The sequence below is a fragment of the Lissotriton vulgaris genome, chromosome 2_1 (genome assembly GCF_964263255.1).
Source record: "Lissotriton vulgaris chromosome 2_1, aLisVul1.2, whole genome shotgun sequence".
Lineage (NCBI taxonomy): Eukaryota > Metazoa > Chordata > Amphibia > Caudata > Salamandridae > Lissotriton > Lissotriton vulgaris.
Window position 1 is genome coordinate 1,525,154,482 of NC_141687.1, and position 17,521 is coordinate 1,525,172,002.

General features: G+C 46.4%; 1 protein-coding gene and 1 pseudogene across 1 annotated transcript in view; one reads left to right on the plus strand and one right to left on the minus strand.

Moving 5' to 3' along the window:
* Positions 1-15,326, plus strand: part of TMPRSS5 (transmembrane serine protease 5) — a 188,740-nt gene extending 173,414 nt beyond the window's left edge. The window contains exon 13 of the mRNA XM_086958871.1: positions 14,484-15,326. Within this exon, the coding sequence (XP_086814997.1) occupies positions 14,484-14,492 (9 nt within the window). The 3' untranslated portion in view covers positions 14,493-15,326. The remainder of the gene's footprint in view (positions 1-14,483) is intronic.
* Positions 1,318-1,663, minus strand: LOC147732839 (large ribosomal subunit protein eL36 pseudogene; annotated as a pseudogene).
* Positions 15,327-17,521: the final 2,195 nt, after the last annotated feature.

Consider the following 17,521-nt stretch of genomic DNA (forward strand, 5'->3'; position numbering starts at 1 on the left):
GTAAAATATGAATGTTTTTGTGACCGGATTTCATTCCCACACATTTATGCATATCATAAGGATTTGGTATTTGAAAGGAATGCCATTAAAGCGCATATTCCAAACTTTTTGTAAGATTTGGCAGTGACCCATAGGACTCTGAAAAATATTTTTGGGCAACATTCACACAGGGAAAGGGGATCACTGCACATTTGTAAATGGATTTTCACCTCCCTTGACGTGTCAGTAAAAATATTAATGTTTTTGTGGCCGAATTTTATTCTCGCACATTGATACATATCTTAAGGAATCAGTAGTTCAAAGGGATGCTCTTAAAATTCCCCTTCCAAATACCGATTCGGTATGGTTTCCTACAAATCTGTTACAAATTGCTAAATGGTTTAGTACATTCAAAAACACATTTACTAGTTTTAAACTCTGTGATTTACTGAATCGTAGGGTTTGCAACTGTTAAATACATTCGTACATCTGAACCAAAGTTCTGTGAGCAGTGTTTGCATAAGTAAGTCAAATGATGTGCAAAGAAACAAAATACTCCTCTTTGAAAGACAAATGTGCAAGGTAGGAAGTGGAATAATTTTAATGCAACTGACAAAAATGTCCTTTAAATTTCACTGTGAAGGTTAACTTCGACTTGTCGTCAGTGATCCCCCATACCTCTTCACCTTTCTTGATACTCACGTGGCTAGGAACTTACTCCTAATGTCGAGCTGGATGACAACAACCACCCAATCCAGGAAATAATATCTCAACGCCAATCAAGTTTCTATCAAAGATAGATATTGTATTTTGTTTATGAAGTACCAGAGGAAGTTAAAACTAGAAGTGTCTCACAAAGGTTTGTGCTACTGTATAGAGACACATCGATTAGTAACATACAAGAATACCATGGACAGAATATTGGAAGGTAAGTGAATATATGGAAGAACAGATTTATTATTCCTAACTCTGCATTTATGTACCTCGAAAATATACATATATTGTTATGGTACATAAATGTGGAGTTAGATATAGAAAGTCTGTACCTGACGATATTTTTGTTTAGAAGTTTTATTTTCAGTATTCTGTGCTATTGATATTCTGGCTCCGGTGTTCAGGGTGCGCACCGTCACAAAGAACATAGATAATTCAAAAAAGGAATGTTATAAAACAAAACTGTAAACAACCTTTGAATATTGTCAAAAACCAATAATGTTTTGAAAACCTTGGATGATCGGAAACTAAGGCAGTGCCACCTTCTTTGCCAGCCATCCCTGTGGCTACAAAGCTGTGCCTGCTAATTTTTTTAGTGAAGAAGTGTTCAGAATTTTGTACAACTTATTCCTTCTTGGCGGCAGCCTTTCTCATTGCAGACCGGACGTTGCTGAGCTCTTCCCTCTTTCGCTTGGCATGAATGGGAGTACCAACCCTTTTCTTGATAAATTTAAGAGCACGCTTGTCCTTGAACACTTTGAGCAACTCCATGGCACGCCTCTCATAGGGAGCGAAGCCGCACACTTCACGAATCATGTCTCTAACAAATTTGGTGTGTTTGGTCAAACGCCCTCTCATGCGGCACTGTCTGGGCTTGGACACATTCTTGGTAACTTTGTGGCCTTTGTTAAGGCCAACGGCCTTAGGATAGCGGATCGCCATAGCTGCACTCCGTTATGGCGGACACACCGGAAGGTCACCCCTAGAAGAACACAAGGTGCAGGGTGTAGCGAAAAGGGAAAAGAACCAAACTGTGTAATAGCGGAGCAACTGCTGAAGGGGGGCGGAGCTCCAAGTCTAACTTTACACTCCAGATTCTGAGTGCTAGTGCGCCAGCAGGAACCATCGAGTCAGAAGACCAGGGGGCGATCTCGGAACGGCCAGGGAGGAACGGGCAACACATAACACAAAATCCTTGCACTAAGCATCAGGCGCTCATTTGGTGTAGAGGCTGAAGACAAGTGAAGTGAGCGTGGCAAGTAGCCAATTGGGGGCAGAAGTCACACCACGCAAAAAACACAGCCAACACCAAACCCCACAAGGAATAGCGAAGGGGTAGCAGCAGCCTAGCTCCCCAGCGTAAACTCGCATTAAGAATTACCAAAGGAACTACTAAAAGAACACAATGGCCGTCGGAAGCTGTCTGAAGCAATGAGGTCTGGATGGACACGAAGGAATCCCCCACAAATGATTAAAAGAAAATCAAAGACTAAAACAATGACCCCTGCTGCAGACACTACTTTAATACCTCTGATTTATTCAATCTTTGGCTCAATGAATCCTACAATAGGAGCTGCCCACTCCTCAATAATTGGAATTATTTAGAAAATGACAAGTGTGAATCAATAATACCTGAACAGGTAATTTTATTTATACCCATTACTCATATTTTTTGTGTTTGTGAAGTTTCTTTTAGGAACAGAAAGAGATGCACTTAAATAATCAACACAATAACTGTACAATTTATACACAATTACAAAGAAAAGCAATTAGTACAAAACATGAATACACAAAACAAAAATATTCGAAATTCAATTCATCAACGTTTACAAATAACTTCCTGTTTTATGACAACCAAAGCTGAGTGAAAACAAGAGCACAAGCGGTGTTAATTCTTTTGCATAGGAACACTTAATGTTAGGATTGGCTCTTGCAGAATGCCATTAGTACAAAACATGAATACACAAAACAAAAATATTCGCACTTCAATTCATCAATGTTTACAAATAAATTCCTGTTTTATGACAACCAAGGCTGAGTGAAAACAAGAGCACAAGCTGTGTTAATTCTTTTGCATAGGAACACTTAATGTTAGGAATGGCTCTTGCAGAATGCAGAAGCGTTTCAGGTTCGAATGACACGTTTTCGAACCCTCATCAGGGCTTTGTAAGTTGTCTGTGTAAAACATAAAACTACAATGAACCTTTGTTGTAAGCCAAAACCTCACATGTGTGCCTCAAATCAATAGGATTGTAGGTAAAGGTACCTGTAAAACTCAGGCTCTTAAAGATTGAATGGTGGACAAGGGGGCGGCACCTCGATAGTTTAATTCTAAAAAAAGATAGAGCATATACTGTTTGAGAATTTCTGGGTTGTATTCTCGTTTAAAAAGGGTGGCGTATTGTGATTAAATGCCACCTACCTCTGCGTGCACCGTCCGGCGCCTCTTAGAGGGAGGAGGTTGTGGTTGCTGGTCTTGGAGTCCTATTTAACAAAACAACAGGCTAGTACTGTGCAATGATATCGAGCTTATTAAGAGTCGAGAAACATTATGAAAAAAAACCCCGTACCTCGTGTCTTGCAACTGCTATGAAAGATTAAATCTGTATTGGTGATTTGCGCGAAGCTCTCCGACCTGAAAAATCGGAGCAATTATCAGTACTTGAAGTGAAATGAAATATCTGCATTATCTGATACAGGCGGACAAAAGCCTACCTGGGTTTGCGGCGTGTATCTCTATCACCCAGGCGTTGTATGTGGAGCACTTCGATACGGCTCCGTAGTTCGTGGCGCACTGTAAAAAAAAAAGTGAAAGGCGGCGTAAATGCCGGAGCGGTAGAAAATTGTTTTTGGAGCGCGGAAGCGGCCAAACGGAGATTGTTCTTACCTGTCAGTAGACAGTCGATGTCCCCACTGTGAGGCTTCTGTTCGAATGCCTGACATAACGCAGGGGCCATCTTGGTTTGATTTAAGTCGAGTACGGGTGGCGTCTCCGTGCATTCTGGGATATGTAGTCCCATACCTTGTGGTGAAGGCGCCGAGTGTTTACTAAAAGGGACTTAGTGCCCACTCAACTTAGTGGTGAGTATTACACCATTAAGACCACTCAATGATAATGTGAAAAAAGCGAGTGGGGGCCATTATTTGAGAATGGGAGCTGGAAAATGTATTTATAAAGCAGGAGTGTCCACCTTTTTTTTATGTAAGGGGAGACTGTGTGCAAGACTGGTAAGGGGTCATTGTCTCATTCAGAGCAAGCTATTGACGAAAACAACAGTCAGATCCTTAATAATTCAGACATACTGTTCAACCCTGTGAGTGTGCTGTTAAATTTAAGAATCAGGTATGCTTCCTTTTGGAGTAACGCCTTGTCGACGTCTGCTGGGCGCTGTGCTGTACCAATTGTAAAAAGTACCGACCATTTAAATTCCAATTCTGAATGGGATTTCTCAATGAAGTGTTCGACCATGGGAGCCGTTAACACTTTCTTTCTTATCCGGGACCTGTATTGACTTATACGTAAGTTAACTTGCTGATTCGTTTTCCCAATATAGATCTTTTGACATGGGCACTGGATGACATATATGACGTTTTTGGTTTTGCAATTAGAGAAGCCAGAATGCTTCCATTTAATCCCTGATGTTCAAATTCATTGCCTTCAATTGTGCTGGAACACGCTACACAATTGCCGCATCTATGATGCCCGTCAATTGGTTTCATGTTCCAGCAAGACAAGATGTCGTGTTTTGGTTTTGGCAATGCCACATCTGCTCTGACAATTTGTTGTCCAATGCTTTTGTTCTTTCTGTAAGCGAAAATGGGGCGGGGAAAGGGGCATTCCTGCCGGTCTAATAGGTGCCAATTTTTGAGGATTGTTTGTCTCATTTTGTGCGTGTCAGGGCCAAATGTGGTCACGCACACCAAACGATCAAGTTCTTTCTTTTCTTTGGTTTGCAACAAACACTCTCTTGGCGTGAAACGTGCTCGTTTGTAAGAATGCTTGAGGAGTTTCTTTGGGTACCCCCCATGTGTCATCTCTTCACAAAAAGTTTTTGCATGGTGGTCAAAGTCACTAATCTCCGTGCAATTCCTGCGTATCCGCAGTAGTTGTCCATAAGGTAGATTAGTTTTTAAATTTCTTGGATGGTGGCTATTATGGTGCAAAATTGTATTTTTGTCAGTGGCCTTCCTATAAAGTGAGGCCTTCAGAGATCCATCAAGGCAAGTAACCTCTACTTCCAGAAAGGTCATTTTGGTGTTGCTGGCTTCCATGGAAAATTTTATGTCGCTGTGTCTCATGTTGATCCATTCGTGGAAGCTATTCAAATCGGTCTGGCTCCCCTGCCACAGGAGCCAGACGTCATCGATGTAACGCCACCATTGAATGATGTTACCACTGAATGGGTTGTTGTTGTCAACATACCTCATTTCGTATTGCGCCATGTAGAGCACTGCCATTTCTGGGGCATAAGGACACCCCATGGCAGTGCCCTTCACTTGCATGAAGAATTGAAGAATTGATCATCAAAATACAAAATAGTTCTTCTTGAGGGCGATTTCAGCCAACTTTAGAATGAAGCATGTGGGAACTCTATGGGGACGCTCTCGCATCTCAAGATACAGCTCAATCACTTCAAGGGCCTCTTCCTGGGGGATTTGCGTGTATAGGGACGTGACGCCCATTGTTACCATCATCTGTGTTAGAGGGTCAAATGATGTGCCTTCTACTTTAGTCAGGAAATCAGTGGTGTCTCTCAAAAATGATTTCACGCTTTTAATAAAAGGTTTCAAGAAACAATCTACATATTTAGATATGGGTTCCAAACAGGAGTCCACACCGGACACTATAGGCCTTCCGGGAGGGTCGGCCAGGCTCTTGTGGATCTTTGGTAAAAGATACAGTATTGGGATGCGTGGGATTTTTTTATTAAGGAAGTCAAATTCTTTGGGACCAAGGAACCCTTGCTCCTGGCCCTCAGTGAGTGTCTGTAAGATGAGCCCCTGGATCTGCTTTGTGGGATATTCTTGCAACTTTCGGTACCATGTGTCATTGTTGACCTGTTTCATGCCTTCATTTACGTATTGGTCTCTAGGCCATAACACAACAGCGCCCCCCTTATCTGCCTGCTTGATTATCAAGGAGGGGTCCTCTTTCAGGCTTTGGATTGCTTTGCGTTGGCAGAGGCTGATGTTCTGAGGTACATATTTTTTGGTTCTCTCCATTTTATTAATGGATGCCAATAGCACCTGTTCAAAGGCAAGGACCTGTTTCGGGATGTTTTGGTGAGGGACGAAACTGGATTTGTTCCTTAGGCCCGTTGCTTCCTTGTCTACAGGTGTAGGTTGGTGAAAGAAGAAGGCCCGAAGCCTTAATTTTCTGCAGAACTCCAGAGTCTCTATCTTCAGTTTGGTAAAGTCAGTCCTCCTACTGGGGACAAACTTGAGTCCGAGATTTAGTACGAACTACTCATGTTGTGTAAGGACTCGATCTGACAAGTTGACAATGACATTAGGTTTCTCTAGGATTTGTAGAACCTGTTTCTCGTTCGCATTTCCCATGCTGGTTTGTATCTGGTTTTTGGTTGCTGGCCCCTGTCTAAAAAAGAGACTTGTTTCCTGGGGTTGTTACCCCTGTTGTCTGAATCAGAGGACCCTGACGAAGAGGTTTCTGAAAAAGTGGTAAATCGATTACGTGATCTACCTTGGTAGTCGTACAGCGCCCTGCGTGAATCGACAAGGGAATAGTAGTCTTCTTTAAGGAAAGGATATACCTGTTTGATTTTGAACGTCTTCGTATCACGTTCGTATTTAGAGGTTTTGTTGTTAATAGTAATGTCCTTAAAGACTTGTATGTCTTTCTCGATTTTATCTAGTAATGCTTTAGCATCAGCTGGGTTTTCGACAATAGCTTTCGTTAACTCCTCAATCTCCTCAACCTCCTTGAGGCATAGACGTTGTGCGGTCTCTATAGTATGGACCATGAGGTCCCGGCTACATTTCGTGTTTATAAAGCTGAACCCTTTCTTATACTCTTCGTCTTCGGTGAAAATTACAGGTATATTTTTCACCTGAAGCCCCCAAGGTATAGTCCCTCCTTTCAAATGTCTGAGGAGAAAGTGGCCGTGGAGTTCAGCTCTAACATGCTTTTTACACAATCTTATAAGTTTTTCAGATTCGTTTTGTTGCTTCGCAGTGGTGCTTAATGAAATTGAAGCAAACGGTGACGTGGCAATGAGAGATTGAATGTGGCTTTCGCTGAAAGAAAGTGTATCTTTTTCTGCCATACTATTTGAAGGGGAAGAGCCCTTCGCCCAATTAAGGGAAAATTATTGCTGTCCCTGGCACTCTCGCAAGTAAGTACCCGCTCAATATTGAGACAACAGAAGGAGTCAGGTCCGTAGCGGGACTGAGGGAGGCTGGACCGTAATATAATGAGAACAATAGAAGCTGCCCACTCCTCAATAATTGGAATTATTTAGAAAATGACAAGTGTGAATCAATAAAACATGAACAGGTAATTTTATTTATGCCCATTACTCATATTTTTTGTGTTTGTGAAGTTTCTTTTAGGAACAGAAAGAGATGCACTTAAATAATCAACACAATAACTGTACAATTCATACACAATTACAAAGAAAAGCAATTAGTACAAAACATGAATACACAAAACAAAAATATTCGCACTTCAATTCATCAATGTTTACAAATAAATTCCTGTTTTATGACAACCAAATCTGAGTGAAAACAAGAGCACAAGCTGTGTTAATTCTTTTGCATAGGAACACTTAATGTTAGGAATGGCTCTTGCAGAATGCCGACACGTTTCAGGTTCGAATGACACGTTTTCAAACCCTCATCAGGGCTATTATAGCCCGCCGTAGCGGGCTATACCGGCTATGAAAGGCCCATTACCGCGTTAAAAGCCCGAGCCGAAGGTGAGGGACAGGGCCGGGAACCAAAATTGGCCCTGGCAAAGTTCTTGGCAGGCTCCCCGAGGGGGTTGGGGGTGCTCTTTGCCATGGCCGATTTCGTTACAGCGGCCGATATTGCAGCTATGCTGCAAAAACAGCCCGTAACAAAATCGGGCCCCAAAACCGGCTCCCCACCGGGGAAATGCCCGGTGCCCGCTACGGCCAGTCCGGCCCTGGTGAGGGACTTTAACAAGGGACAGGACTCTAATAGCCGGTATAGCCCTGCTACGAAGGGCTATAAGGCTATTAGAACTTCAGCCACTAGAGGTCAGAATGTTCTAACAAATAAAACAATGGCTTCTCGAAGCTCTAGGGGATTTAAATTCCCTCGATCTCGGAGAGGCCTTTGTTAAACATTGGAATGTTGCTCTGCGGGCCTTTACCGTCCCATAGAAGCAGGGAGCACTCCATTGTCTTCAATGAAGCTCCCAACATTCCAATGTTGTAATATGTAATAGGATGAGCTAACAGCTCATAAGAGTTGATGACCTGGAGTAATTAATGGATGCTTCAGTCTGTTGAAAGTACTTCTATTTAATTTAATTTTTTTTTTTTTTAAATTTTTGAAAACCTTTATTGAAAACAGAACACACAGCTATTCAGCCTGACATCCCGGAGGCAAGGCAGCAGGAATAACAGGAGAGAAATAGTGTCACACAATTGAGACATAGTTGTCGAAGGTTGATTTTATATTAAATGAATACAACAACAAGGCGCCCACGGGCGCGAAAGTGGCAGTGTAAATAGTGTGACGCTGGGTGTCGGGGATGGGCAGGGAAAAAAGGCAGGGAAACGCACATCAAGGATAGATTGCAGAGTGGGAAGGAGGAGGGGGGGGGAAGGTGACAGGAGAACACAGTACAATAGAGCTCAGTTGGCGTCACAGGTTAGGGAGACACATTACCATGTTGGCTGATTGGTTCGGGCGGTAAGCACACATCTCCCCTGTACTCATTCCATGCTCCCCAAATTTTAGTCCAAGTTCGGGGTCTCCCTCTGGCCACATAGACTGTCTTCTCCCTAAACATGCACCAGTCCATGTTGGCCTTCCACTGTACCAGCAGGGGGGCCTCGGCCGCACCCCACCTCTGTGCTATGTCTCTCTTAGCTACCATGTTCCCAAGGGTAACCCACCTGGTCTGCGCAACGTTGTGATCGGAAGGCTCCCATACGTTCAGAAGGCATCGACGGGCCTCAGCGTGAGCAGCCACGCCAGTCACCTCTTCCATAACGCGGTGTACCCTTCTCCAGTAGGAGGCGATCACCGGGCAGTCCCAAAGGATGTGCAGGAAAGTGGCAAGAGCTCCACAGCCCCTACGACAGAGACCGTCAGGCGAGAAACCCATGTGCATCAATCGGGGCCCTGTCATATACACCCGGTGCAGGATCTTAAATTGCACAAGGCGAAGACGGGAAGAAATGGCGACCTCCTTAGGGGAGGAAACTGCGCTCTGCCAATCCTCATCGTCCAATTCAAGGCCATCCGCCACCCACTGGTCTCTCAAATTAAGGAGGAGGTCTGTGCGCACATTGATTAATTTTTTATAGGAGAGGGAGATCGCGCTGTCCGGCATGTGCCCATCCAGTATCCTATCCTCCAGTGGGGAACTCTCGGGAATGACGCCGTCCGGCGGAGAGGCCGAGAGCAGCGCGTGTCGCAGTTGAGCGTAGCGAAAAAACTCCGTCGCGCCCAGCTGGTATTCGGTTTGTAACTGGGGGAAGGTCTTAATCGAGCCCTTAGAGAGCATATCGTCAACCCTGCTGATGCCGATAAGGTCCCACCTATCAAATCCCCTGGTGTGCCATAGTCTACCCAGGATGTCGGAATCAAAGAGGGGAGTGAACCTTGTGAGTCTGCCCTGCCACCCTTGTGCCTTAGTAACCGCCCGCCAAGTGCGGACCGCCGTGCGGGTAGGGCCCGTCAACCGTCGGTCAAAAGACTTCGAGTATAGGGCCCGGTAATAGTTGCCATCGCCCATCAGCCATCTATCCATGGCATAGCCGGGGCTCTCCACTGGGCCATAGAAGCCGTGGTTGAGGGCAGCTAGTTGCGAAGACCAATAGTAACGGCGCACATCTGGGAGGGCGATGCCCCCGTCGTACCAGGGGAGTGTGAGTTTGTGAAAGGCAACGCAGGGTCGACCCTCCCAGAGGAGGGTCCGGAGAAGGCCTTCAAGATCACGAAAGTAGCGCGCCGGGACCGGGTCCTGAGCGTTTTGGAGCGCGTATAGGAACCTGGGCAGGGCCATCATCTTGAATAGAGCGGCACGGCCAAGAAGGGAGAGCAGCAGCTTACGCCAGCTGTCCACATCTCGCCGTAACCGCTGAAGAGGAGGGAGTAGATTGTTGTCGTGCCTCAACTTGGGATTACCAGAGATGTAGATGCCCAGGTACTTGAAGCCGCGCATGGCAATCTGAATCCTGCAGCCTCTGGCGAGACGTGGAGTATCCCCCTTGAGAACATATAGGGAGGACTTGGCCCAGTTGATAATCAGGCCAGAGTACCGCCCAAAGAGTCTGATCACATCGCAGGCCACAACAAGGGATCTGCAGGGGGAAGTCAGATAGAGCAGGATATCATCGGCGTACAGGGAGACCCTGTCTTCGAAGCCAGGGGCCCATGTAATGCCTCGCAAGTCAGGATGCGCACGCAGTAAAGCTGCAAGCGGTTCAAGGGCCAAGGCAAACAAAAGGGGCGACAGGGGGCAGCCCTGTCTGGTACCCCGACGTAGGGGAAATGGCGCCGACAGGCGACCGTTGACCGTAACATTGGCCATCGGATCCGCATACAAGAGCTTCACCCAGCTCACGAAGACAGGCCCGAACCCGAGTTTGGTCAGCACCGCCCAGAGGTATGGCCATTCGAGCGAGTCGAAGGCCATAGTGGCGTCGAGAGACGCCAGGACAGCCGGCTCTTCAAGAGTGTGGGCCCTGGCCATGACACCATGGAGGCGACGCAAATTGAGGGCAGTGTTTCGGTGGGGGATGAATCCCGACTGGTCGGGGTGCACAAGGTCGCTAATGACGCCAATCAAGCGGTTGGCAAGCAGCTTGGCGAGGACCTTGGGCTCCACGTTAAGGAGAGAGATAGGACGGTACGATCGACAAACGTCCCGCGGCTTACCCTCCTTGTGGATGACCACGATGGTAGCCAATCGTTGATCCAGGGGGAGAGAGCCTCTCTCAAAGGACTCCAAGAACATTTTACGGAGGTGCGGGGAGATCGCGTCCGAGCGGATTTTATACAGCTCCACCGGTATGCCGTTAGGCCCGGAGGCCTTTCCGGTACGTAGGGAGCGGATCGCAAGGTCAATCTCGTCAGCGGTGATGTTTCTATCCAGGTCCGCTCTCTCTTCCTCGGAAAGGCAGGGTAGGTCAATATCTGAAAGGAAGGCCGACGAGTCCGCCTCCGAAAAGTCCGAGGCAGACTCATAGACCCCCTGAAAGTAGCTAGCGAAGGAGTCAACAATAGCACTAGGATCCGTAAGGACCACCCCGTCGTCCCCGAGGAGTTCGGGTACCACACGGCTGGCCATCTCCCTTCTGTCTAACCAAGCCAGCAACTTCCCGGCCTTATCGCCCACGTCGTAGATGCGGCCTCGCTGTTCCTTGGCCAGGGCGAGAGCGGCATTAGTGGCTAAGGCATGGTAATCCGCTTGTTTCAGCGAGAGGGTATGGAGAACAGATGGGTCCGGCTCGGGCCCCAGCTGGGCCTCGAGTCGCAGTACTTCCTGCTCAATAGCCAGCATGTCAGAATCCCTAGTCCGGCGGGTCTCAGCGATGAGCGCCTGGGCCTCGCCACGGAGTACCGTCTTAAAGGCTTCCCAGAGTGTAACGGCCGACCTCACCGAGCCCACGTTCTCGGAGAAGTAAAGATCAATGGCTTTGGCCAGGAGGGAGCGGGTTTTGAAATTCCGGAAATACCACGGATTGACTGCTGCCGGTCGTTCCGGCAGGACCACCCCAAAGTCAAAGGAGACCCATATCGGGGAGTGGTCAGAGATGCCCCGCGCCAGAAAGCGTGCTTCGGAAACGGCCAGCGCGTCCGAAGCCAGTGTGAGGACATAGTCGATGCGAGAAAGACTCCCGTGTGCACCCGACAGGAAGGAAAATTGACGGAGCGTGGGATGCAGAAGTCGCCACCCGTCTACCAGCCCCATGGACTCGAGAAAGGATGGCAGCCACATCTGCGGGCTACGTAGGTCGCGGGGCGGTTGGCTATCAAGCAGACCAGAGCAAACTGAATTAAAGTCACCCCCCACTATCAACTGGCCAGCCGGCATAGACAAGATGGCACCACCAAGGTCATGAAAGGTACTAGATTGGAGCCCCGGGGGGACATACACAGAAAACAACGTGAGGGAATGCCCTTCCCATCTACCAGCTACGGCGGCGTACCGCCCCCTGTCATCAATCAAGGTGGTCTCTATCTCCAGGGGAAGGGACGCGCGCACGAGGATGCCCGCCCCCCGGGAGCCGGAAGAGAACCCCGAGTGTGCCACCATTTTGTAACCCTTACGATTCAGAGCTTTACAAGCGTTCCCCACCAAGTGCGTCTCCTGAAGAAGGACAATATCTGGCATGTGCCGTTTAATCAGTTGTATCACCACCCCTCTCTTGATTCGGTCACCCAACCCGTTTACATTCCAACTGAGAATTCTTAACAACCTACCCCCCATCCCCCCACCGCCCGCCCCACCCAAAGCCCAAAGACACCCGCTTCAAAAACAGTTCAGGAGCACCAATGTCACATTGCCACACAAGAGAAAGAAAGGAAAAACCAACACACAAAGCAACTATACCCAACAAACCCCCCACCCTGCACCCCTGCATTAGACTAAAAAGCCCCCCCAACCAGCAGTGTGCCTGTCGCCCCATTAACTACTCTACGAAAGACCCAGAGGAGTAAGGAATCCCCGCGAAATCGTCCCGCCACCCACCGTGTAAATAAAGGAGAGATCATTAAGTAACAAAACACCAGTCCGGCGGTCATTCGAGGCGGGGGTAGCATCAGCTCCCGGTTCAATCTTGCCGCTCCGCTCCGCCCGAGGCGCCTCCAACTTCATCCTCTTGCTCGTCACGCGCAGGCGAAACAGTGTCCAGCCATTCACTGACATTTTCAGGATAGTCAAAAAAGAGGGCACGTCCCTTGTGTTCAACACGGAGTTTCGCAGGGAACATCATGGAGTACTTGAGACCCAAGTCTCTGAGGCGTCTCTTCACCCCCGCGTAGCTCAGGCGCTGACGCTGCACCATCCTGGTGAAGTCCGGATAAAAGTGCACCTCCGCATTCTGGTAGTGAAGTGGTCCATGCGATCTGGATGCTTGGAGGATCGCGTCTCGGTCTCTGAAGTTGAGGAGGCGCGCCACAATCGGTCGCGGCGACACTCCCGTTTTCGGCGGGCCCCCCGGTACACGGTGGGCACGCTCCACTGAGAAAAAATTACTCAGTCCAGAGGGCATCAAATGAGTCTTAACCAAGTCCTCCACAAATAGGTCAGCTGCGTCATTCTCGGACCCCTCCGGTACCCCTACTATGCGGACGTTCTGCCGCCTGGCTCGCCCCTCAAAGTCCTCCAGCCGCCTTGAGAATAGATCAGCGGTCGTCCGCAGGTTGCGGACCTCAGTCTGTAGCTCGGAAACGTCCGAGGTTAGGCTGGCAGTCTTGATGTCGAGGGCCTTCACACGCTCGTTGGTCTTGCCCAAGTCAGCTCTAATGAGGGTGATATCAACAGCCATGGAGTCCACTTTATGAGTCAGGGTCTCGTGCTGCTGCTGCATGTCGGCACGGAGGCTAGTAATGGCACCCATGATGTCCACGAGGGTGGGGTCCGATCCATCCGGCGGGCTAGTCGATGGGGTCCCTTTAGAGACGGCCCCAGATGTAGGTGGCGACTTGAGATTCACATATCGCTCCATGCGATTGTTCTGAGTTTGCGACTTGCCCCGACCACCTTTGTTAGATGCCCTGTCCGGATCACCTCTACCCGCCATGATGGGTACGTGAGAACAAAGGCGAGATGGCAACAGTTCTGGGTCCACAGCCGAGAGGCAGACAGATCAAGAAGGCAAGACCAGGGTGCCGAAGGCTCAAGCAGGAGCGCAGTTACTTCACCAACGAAGGCGGCAGGCGGGCACTACGCAGTCCGATCGTGCGAAGTGACGAAGTCCGGAGGGACAATGGCACCGTCACGGAGCGGAGTTCAGCTCGACGTAACTTTGCTCAGGATCCACCGATTCGGAAACCGATTGCAGCCCCCACCTCAGTAGGCCATCAGCATTACAATTCCACCAACGTGGACCAGGATTTCAAGCAGGATAGTTGCGGTGGGTCGGACGGTCCACGGAGCTCCGAGCTTACGCGGCCATCTTGGTCGCCCGCGAAGCTCCTCCCCTCTTCTATTTAATTTTTAATGTTGTATTTATCCGCCATCATTTCCTTTTGTTTAGCTGTCCGTTGTATGGAGGTTGCCTCGAATTCAAATAATATAAATAAAATGTAATCTAAATTAAACATCAAGAAACAACAGTGGCTAAGTGGTCCTCTGACAGCATAAGAATTCCACCGATTTGCAGTGGCTGTCAGCAGGTTGAAATGCAGAGCCATGCCCCCTTTTGTAAACTTCCTGAAAATGTTATTGAGCAGCTCGAATTAAATACTTTTGTGTCTTTTTGGTAAAAGAACCAAATTATTATAGGCTGAAAACGTAGCAATCTTAAGAATTTCATTTAGCCATGTCTTACGTACGTGCGTGCCCTTCTGGATATCAAGATTCTATTAACTTGCTAACTGGTTATGTTTCTTCATTGTATCCACAGAACAATTAAGAGACGAACGAAGAACACAGCCCTAAATGTTGGATGTACATGGTGCACCTTCTGGTTCATGGAAGCAACCAAGGAACAAGAAAGCAGTCTTTGAGAGGGACCTGCTAAAGAAAGATCATACGGTTAGCATGGCTGTGGAGGACAGGATTCAACCCCATTGTCACATGCATCTATGTCTTCCAATGAACCTCAGGACTAAACATACAGGGGTAGATTATTACTTTAGGCTTCCTTCCGTAAAGCATTGTGGACATTGGGACACAGGTCCCTCTTACCTGTTGGTTGTAAGCAGATATGTAAACGGTGTAGAGCACGGAGAGCACTTTGCTAGTTAAATTCAACAGAGTGCCTTTCATTTGAAACTGAACTAGGACCACCATGACGTGACGTAAAGATGGAGGAGGCCCAGCCCAATTTGAAGTGGAGAGTTGCCGACATCACCAGAACCATAATCAACGTAGAATGAGCTTACAGTGAGCTTACATTCTCTGTTCCTTCAGTGCAAATGTTCTGTGCATTGATTGGTTGTACATAATGAGCAACACTCAAAGATGAATTCTGTATTAGCAATCACATGATGCCCCTTTGTGGCTTTAATTTGGGCATGTGCCATTATGTAAGACAACAGAGATGCTGCCATCCACTCTGGCATTTTTCTACCTGTCTCACTCAGAGGTGGATCAGTTACCTGTTTGAAAATTGTGTGGCTCTAAAGTCATGCACCTGTCGAGAAGACTGCCACACTAAAGTAATTTTTAAACTCTTATCAGGTGAACTATAAGGCATAATTGATGGTGATGGTGATAAGAGATTATTTTAAATGCTAGCACAATAAAATATATACTAACATGCTAGGGTGCATTGCCTTATTACAGTATATTTCATTATGAATATTCCAGTTTTAAGCGCTGGTAATCAATTAATCCGGTAAGATTCAAAGAACTGGAGTTTTCTTGGTGGCTCTGTACTCCATATGTGCTTGTACATCTGCTTTCTGGCAGATTATTACTTCTCACTTACAAATGAGTGCATATCATAACCAAGCCTACTAATGACAACCTACATTTGTTCCTTTAACTCTTCTAAACTTAAATGACATTTGGAAATTAGACATCACAGGCACATAAACAATGAAATACCCGTTCACAAACAGTTCCTACCTGTGTGTGCCACAACCAATCAAATTATAGTTTGCTCTTAATTCTAAGATTTGCCTGCACGGTCCTTTACCAATACTGCTGCTCCTGAGGCTAATGCCTCTCAGACAACTCACAATATACTAAAGTCATTGCTTAATTTGAGTCTGTGTTTGTTGCAGGGGCCACTGCCACTTATGCCTCTGGACCGGCACTTATTTTTGTTTACAAGACTTTGACCCAGAGCAAGAGAGAGAAAAGCATAAAAAGGGGGAAAGAAAAGAACGAGAAAAGCAGGAAACATTGACAAAGAAGGCAGGGATAAAAAAAAAACCTTAAATAGAGAGATTAAGTAGCTGGGTGACTGGCATGTAATATGGGGTTTACACAGAACCTCAGGAGGCGATGATGATGATCGAGAGTGCTGTAGTTACATTCGGTTGGGGTTAGAGTGCGTGAGGCAAAAGCAATAGTTTATTCTTTACCATCAATCCGTTGTCCAAAAACTGCACCAAGGCCCCTCTGACTAGCGTCTACTGAGACAAAAGAGTTAGCATGGGATACAAATGGATGTAAGGCTGGGGCATTAATGACTAACATGTTTACCTTTTCAAAAAATCATATAAGGGGTCATTCCATTCAAACTTAATACATTTTTTAAGGAGATATCTTAAGGGTTGAATCAATTGTGCATATCCAGGTACAAACCTCGCAAAGTATTCGCATAGCCCAAGGAATGATCACAATGCATCTTTATCTGTAGGTGCATTTGGCATTGCTTCTATGTTACAAAACTTTGTTTTGATGCTCTCACTCGAAATGTTGTGACCTAGATATTCAACATCATTGACCAACAACTTACATTTGTTTGCTTTCACAGTCATACCTTTATCTTGTAAAATACTTCCTTTTTTTAAATTTGTATGTGTTCTTCTTTGGTCTCTGTATGGATCGGAACATCATCTTGATATGCTTGTACTTGTGAAAACTCACAAAAAAGATTGTCCATAAGTTTTTGAAAAACACTTGCGGCTGACGCAAGTCCAAATAGTAGCCTCAAAAATTTAAATGCCCAAAATGGAGTTACGAATGCAGTGAGTGCTTGACAATCTGGAGAGAGTTGGATTTGGTGATAAGCGGAGTGCAAATCTATGGTGGAGAAAAACTTGGATTTCCCAATTTTAGCTAACATCTCGTGCATAAGAGGTAGTGGGTGGCAGTCCACAAGGATATTTTGATTTAATGATCTTAAATCCACACATAGCCTCAGTTCTCCATCCCTTTTCTTCCGCAAAACCACCGGAGAAATCCATTCTGAGGAATCAATAGGGGAGAGTATGCCTTCAGCTTGTAAATTATTAAGTAAAGATTTTAAATCATCTCTTAACAGTGAGAGGTACAGGCTTGACTTTGTGTACTATTGGGACCGCATTCTCTTTTAATTGTATGCTGTGTTCATAACCTTTAACAGAACCCACTGTGTTCTTGAACACATTTGGAAAAGACTTTACTAGGTTTTCAACATTCATGTCAGGTTGATCAATGACCAAAATATTGAGGAAGATCTCCAAGTACAATAGGAGGATCTTGTCCAGGACGTAATATAATATCTTAAAGAGCTATATCCTTCCAGCCTATAATGTCTTTTTCCTTTAATAGCCACATATACTTTTGTCTTCACAGCTCTGCCCAGGCATCCTACTTTTTCCCAAAAATATCCCAAAAGATCTATGTCCTATTCTCCAAACACTTTTGGATTGATATCAGGAGCAATAAGCGACATATCATTTGGCCATAACTTATAGAATGTACAATCTGCCAGAATGTTAACAGGAGCTCCTGAGTCAGCCATTGCTAAAATAGTTCTACCATCGATAGAGATGTCAACAAAGG